Source organism: Malaclemys terrapin, chromosome 6, assembly GCF_027887155.1.
Source record: "Malaclemys terrapin pileata isolate rMalTer1 chromosome 6, rMalTer1.hap1, whole genome shotgun sequence".
Taxonomy (NCBI): domain Eukaryota; kingdom Metazoa; phylum Chordata; order Testudines; family Emydidae; genus Malaclemys; species Malaclemys terrapin.
In genome coordinates this window covers 131,170,980-131,176,979 of record NC_071510.1, presented here as the reverse complement: position 1 = coordinate 131,176,979, position 6,000 = coordinate 131,170,980, and the positions used below count along the sequence as shown (strand labels likewise).

The window sequence follows — 6,000 nt, the reverse complement described above, 5'->3', positions numbered from 1 at the left end:
ACACCTCACGGTTCAGCTTATCTAAGTGCCCTGCTCCCCCCACCTTTGGGGGCCTTGTGGGTGGAGGAGGGGAGCACGGGGCAGAGGGGACAGCGCAGCGCAGGCCGGCAGCTGTGGCCCCCCGACCCCACGGGGAGGGAATTCAGTAACGAAGGTGAAGGCGACTTGCGAGAGGAGGGGCAAAGAGCGCCCAGCAACAGAGCTAGGAGCTGCCTGGCACTGGAGCCCAGACACCACTGTGAGGGGCTGCTGTCCCCAACTGGCACCCAAACAGACCCCCCCCCCCCCCGCCACCCAGGGCCGGAAAGGCTTGTGTGCCCAGGGTTGGCTAAGTCCATGAGGAGCGTTGTGGCCAGTGCGCCAGCCCCAGCCCCACACATTCCCCTCCCTCGCCCCCTGCCGCCCGCTCCCCCTTGTCCTGCTCTCTGGCCTGGCCTCGGGGCCGCCCTGGCTGGGAGCGTCTCCAGCGACAATACACATCATTTGCCAAGGATGAGCAGGGAGACAGGATCGTGTGTGTGTGCGCAAGAGGGGTGCGCTGTGTGCGTGGGGTATCACACGAGCGTGTCAGGGCGCTGTGCATGCAGATCCCGCTGTCCCGCTCAGTGGCTCGGCAGCCACATTCCCCCTCACCCCCGACACTTTCCTGCTAAGGTCAAGTCCAAGTGTGTGCAGTGAAAGCCAAAGTACTCAGCGCTCCCAGCCCGAGCCCACAGGCCAGGGCAGCCCAGCCAGAGCCCCTCACCCCACAGCAGCCCGACCAGAGCCCCTCACCCCACAGCAGCCCGACCAGAGCCCCTCACCCCACAGTGAGCCCGGCCAGAGCCCCACACCCCACAGTGAGCCCGGCCAGAGCCCCTCACCCCACAGTGAGCCCGGCCAGAGCCCCACACCCCACAGCAGCCTGGTCAGAGCCCCACACCCCACAGTGAGCCCGGCCAGAGCCCCACACCCCACGGCAGCCCAGCCAGAGCCCCACACTCCACAGCAGCCCGGCCAGAGCCCCACACCCCACAGCAGCCCAGCCAGAGCCCCATGGGCCAGGGCAGCCCGGCCAGAGCCCCTCACCCCACAGTGAGCCCGACCAGAGCCCCACACCCCACAGCAGCCCAGCCAGAGCCCCACGGGCCAGGGCAGCCCGGCCAGAGCCCCTCACCCCACAGCAGCCCGACCAGAGCCCCACACCCCACAGTGAGCCCAACCAGAGCCCCTCACCCCACGGCAGCCCGGCCAGAGCCCCACGGGCCAGGGCAGCCCGGCCAGAGCCCCTCACCCCACAGCAGCCCGGCCAGAGACCCCCGCCCGCCCCCCAGCTGATTGCTGCGTCCCAGGTGGCCAGGGCAGACGGGGTCTTGCTGAGCCAGAGGTGGGGGACACGCATGCAGACGGCATGTCGCGGGCGCTCCCCTGGACTTTGACTCCAAGTTGCTTTATTACTGAGGGGGCTGGCGGGGTGGCAGTGGGGGGCCCTCGGTGTCTCTCCCTCCCTCACGGCGAGGCGCTGGCGGGAGTGTGACTGCGTGAGGAGGCCGAGAGCCGCTGGTTCTGCGCGGGCACCGGGCTCGCCTGGCCGTGGGAGCTCCTGCTGCTGTTGCTGCTGGGTGCCCCCGGGACGAGGGGTCTGCGGGCGAACAGGACACCTGTGGGAGCAGAGAGACACAGGGTGACCCAGCACGCCCCTGAGGGCACCGCAGAGCCCATGGCATGCGGATCGGGCACCTTGCCTGACACCCCGGGGCACGGCTCACTCCTGCTGCCCACTGGCCGGGAGTCCAAGGCCTGCAGCGGGTGGCCACTCTGTGAGCGTGCCCACGAGCCCTGGTTTCCCACCTGGAGCACAGGGCTAGCCCCAGCCGTGCGGGACGGGAGGGGGTCTGTGTGGGAGCCAGTGGGCACAGGGACAAGGCAGCAGCCAGGCCAGAGGCGCTGTGGGGAGGTGGAGGTGGAGCTGCTGCCTTCGTTTAGGGTTATTATCATTGACTGTCGCCCTCGGGTCCCAGCAGAGCTCAAGGCCTCGCTGTGGCAGGTGCTGCACAGACACAGGGCCAGGGCCAGTCCCTGGCCGGCCCAGCTGGCCACCCCCACACCAGGAAGGGTGGCAGGGGTGCCAGGCCCAGAGAAGGGAGGGGACTGGACCAGGGTCACCTAACTAGGCAGTGGTAGCGCTGGGGATAGAACCCAGGTCTCCTGGCACCCAGGCCGCTCCCATGGGCAAAGCCCTCGCTGGTGCCACTCCGCCGACTCCCCGCTTGGCCCAGCTGGGCAGCTGAGCAGGGCCCACACGAGCCCATCACAGGCCAGGGAAAAGCAGAGCCGTGCCCCAGCTGGCCCAGGCGCCAGCGACGCCAGGGAGAGCCCTGCCCGCTACAGCCTCTCACTCCGCCCGTCGGAGCCGGGCTCGGGAACCCAGACGCTGCGAGCAGAGGATGCCAGGCCTGCGACGTGCCTAAGGATCACAGCCGCCCAGAGGAGACAGAGCCATGTGGGGGGCAGGGGGCCGGAGGGGGCCCTGGGAACACCCTGTCAGGGCCTCTCCTTTGCTGGCCAGGGGCTGGGGGCTCCCTGGCTAGCCTCCGCCCCCGCTGCTCCTCGGGATTTGAGGCCACAGGCCTGTGACAGGCTCAGCTGGATTGGCCTGAGCTCCAGGCGCAGCGGGGGGCCGGGGGGGCCCAGGGCAGGCGGAAGCTCCTGTGCTCGCAGCAGCGCGTTGGTGCCTTGGCTGCAATAGCCAGCGTGCACGTGTGGGGAAAACCCACCCTGCCACCTCGCCGGCAGCCACCGCTGGCATCAGCGCCCGGAGGAGAGGAGCTGGGGGCAGCTGCCGGCCAGCGTCAGAGGCACGTGTGAGCTGCGAGGCGCTCGGCCCGGGGGCCCGCAGCCCACGTCGGGTGTGGCAGGCTTTCACCGGGATCTAGGCAGGGAGGGATCGGCATGAAGCCAGGACCTTTCTCCTGACCTGTCCCTTTGCTCAGGCGACTTCTCCCTGCCTGGCGCGAGAACTTTCTCCTGCCCGGCCTCTGCCTCTGATTTCTCCCTAGTGCCGGGCGCCCGGGCCCGGCCTGGAGGCGAGGCGCCGTGGGGGACAGCTGGGGTGTCAGGCCGGCAGGCTCCTCAAGGCAGCCGAAGGATGGTACAGACACAGGGCTCTTATCGGCCCTGACCTTTCCGGATAGTTAAATATTTAACTGCTTTCTATTTTAACTGGGGCAGCTCAGCATGGCTAGGAGGCATCTCCAGGGGGCAGCGGGGTGACCCACTTAGCCAAAGCGGGAACGCACACTTAAAGGGACAGGCCCCAGGTTGTAGGAAACCTTCCCAGCCACTCCCAGAGGGGCTCTCAGCCCAGGGGCTGTCACTGCTCTGCTCAGAGACGGAGCCTTGATCCGTTGCAGGGCATCAGCCGGAACAGGGTGGGAGACTCCGGAGCATCCCGGCTCCCTGTTGAACTCCGAGCCCTCGGCTCGTGGCACAGATCTGTCCCCGCCTGAATCTCTGCTCCCAGCCACGCAGGAGAACATGAGAACGGCCATCCTGGGGCAGACCAATGGGCCATCCAGCCCAGGATCGTCGGCCGCCAGTGGCCGGGGTCAGGTGCTTCACAGGGAATGAACAGAGCAGGGCAATTTAAGGAGTGATCCATCCCCTGTCGTCCACTCCCACCTTCTGGCAGTCAGAGGCTAGGGACACCCAGAGCAGGGGGTTGCAGCCCTGCCCATCCTGGCCAATAGCCATTGCTGGACCTGTCCTCCACGAACTCATCTAGTTCCTTTTAGAGCCCAGTTATACTTTTGGCCTTCACAGCATCCTCTGGCAAGGAGTTCCACAGGTTGACTGTGCGTTGTGTGAAGAAATACTTCCTTGTGTTTGTTTTAACCATGCTGCCTATTCATTTCATTGGGTGACCCCTGGGTCTTGTGTTATGTGAAGGGGTAAATAACACTATGACCCTCAGCAAAAGCGTTTGTACCAGCACTTGTATGGCACCCATTGCTGCAGTGTCTGGACACGCTAGATGTGGTTTAGATTAAAGGCCGGGGATCTAACAGTGAAATACACCCCTGTGCAGAGCGGCTGATGCCCCTTGGGGTGCCGGTGATGTCTGGGGTGCGTAGCCCTTCTGCCAGCCCACTGCCATGAGAGACACTTTGCCAGCGGCTTTCATGGATGGACGTTTGTGGACCGTTGAGATTCAGGGATCTCGGTTCCATTCCTGGCTCTGGAAGGTGAGTTCTCCAGTGGGCACGAGCGGGGGAGCCGCCGTCCACCGCCTTGGCTGCAGCATAAGTCCGTCCATCTGTCCGTGCCAGTCCCCCTGGCTGTGCAGTGAGTCCCCACCCCCACGCTATGGCCAACGGATCCTGCAGTAATTAAAGCCCAGGCCTCCAGTGCTGCTCCCCACTCCGCCCGCCCAGCGCCCTCCACCACCGAATCGACTGCGGCTCACCAGGGCAATCTACAGCTCTGCCTCCCCGCCCCCGCCTGCCCGGCATCGGCCCTGCCACTTCATTACAATGGATTTTATAGTAAAGACATCAGATTGAAGGAAAGACTCGCCGGCCGGGCAGTGGCTATAACTTATTGGATTTCCTGGCCGCAATTACATGGGCCGAGCAGCCCTTCTATTTACCTGTGTAGACAACTCCATTTATTTCTATTGACATGTTGATGCTGCTAATGCCGCTGGTGGACAGGTTCAATGCGGTCTCCTGTCTGTCATCTGGGGGAAAGGAAAGACCGATATGAGCATTAAGAGAAACAGAAACGAGACAGGCCTGCCTGGGAAACACAGCTAGTGGGATGGGCCCCCCACCCGCTCCAGCCAGCTGGCTAACCCCGTTGCCTCTCCGGGTTAGCAACTGGGATGTTTTCCTCCCCGGTTTCGGTGGGGCAGAGGGTGGGATCTCGCAGGGCCTGGCTGGAGGAGCAATTCCCATCACTCCCCGTGGCTGCCGCGTCTGTTGGAAGGGAGAGTCTCGTCATGGCCTTGGGCACAAAGTCACATGGTGCCGCCTCGCATGATAACGTCCTGGTGTCACCAGGCAACAGCGATAGGGTTTGACAGGGTCCCCCAAAAGTGACATCCCATGAGCAGCGCCAGTGGGACGCAAGATCTGGTCATCACAGCCCGCCCCCATCCATCCATCTCTACCACTACACTTTTCATACGTACTCCTCTCGCTGTCCATCGATATGTACCCATCTATCTGCCCATCCATCCAGCTATAGGTACCCCTCTGCCTACATCCCTAGTCATTCATTGGTATGTCCTCCCTACTTCCTCATCTATATGTACCCTGATCCATCCATCCCTCCGTCCATCAGTCCATCCCTCCACCCATCAGTCCATCCCCACACACCCCCTTCCATCCATCCATTCCTCTGTCCATCAGTCCATCCACCCATCCCCACATGCCCCTATCCATCCATCCCCACATGCCCCCTTAGATCCATCCATCCATCCCCACATGCCCCCATCCATCCATACATCCAACCATCCATCCCCACATGCCCCCATCCATCTATGCATCCATTCCCACATGCCCCCTTCTGTCCATCCATCCCCACATGCCCCCATCCATCCATCCATCCATCCATTCATCCATCCATCCCCACATGCCAACATCCATCCATCCATCCCCACATGCCCCCAGCCATCCATCCCCACATGCCCCCATCCATCTATGCATCCATCCCCACATGCCCCCTTCTGTCCATCCATCCCCACATGCCCCCTTAGATCCATCCATCCAGCTATAGGTACCCCTCTGCCTCCCTCCCTAGCCATTCATTGGTGGGTCCTCCTTACCGCCTCATCTATACGTACCCTCATCCATCCAGCTATAAGTACCCCTCTGTCTGTCTGTCTACCTTTCCCAGACCTGAAGAAGAGCTCTATGTAGCTCAAAAGTTTGTCTGTTTCACCAACAGACGTTGGTCCAATAAAAGATATCACCTCCCGCACCTTGTCTCTCTGTCTCTCTCCATCTGTTCATAACCCCT

At 63.1% G+C, this 6,000-nt stretch overlaps 1 protein-coding gene across 2 annotated transcripts in view; it reads right to left on the bottom strand.

Moving 5' to 3' along the window:
• Nucleotides 1-1,277: 1,277 nt before the first annotated feature.
• The window catches only part of ARID3C (AT-rich interaction domain 3C), a 124,528-nt gene continuing 119,805 nt past the window's right edge, over nt 1,278-6,000 (bottom strand). For both annotated transcript variants that reach the window (XM_054031385.1, XM_054031386.1), the window contains exons 6-7: nt 4,628-4,717; nt 1,278-1,640 (exon numbers count right to left, since the gene is read on the bottom strand). In XM_054031385.1, the coding sequence (XP_053887360.1) occupies nt 1,489-1,640; nt 4,628-4,717 (242 nt within the window). In that variant the 3' untranslated portion in view covers nt 1,278-1,488. The remainder of the gene's footprint in view (nt 1,641-4,627; nt 4,718-6,000) is intronic.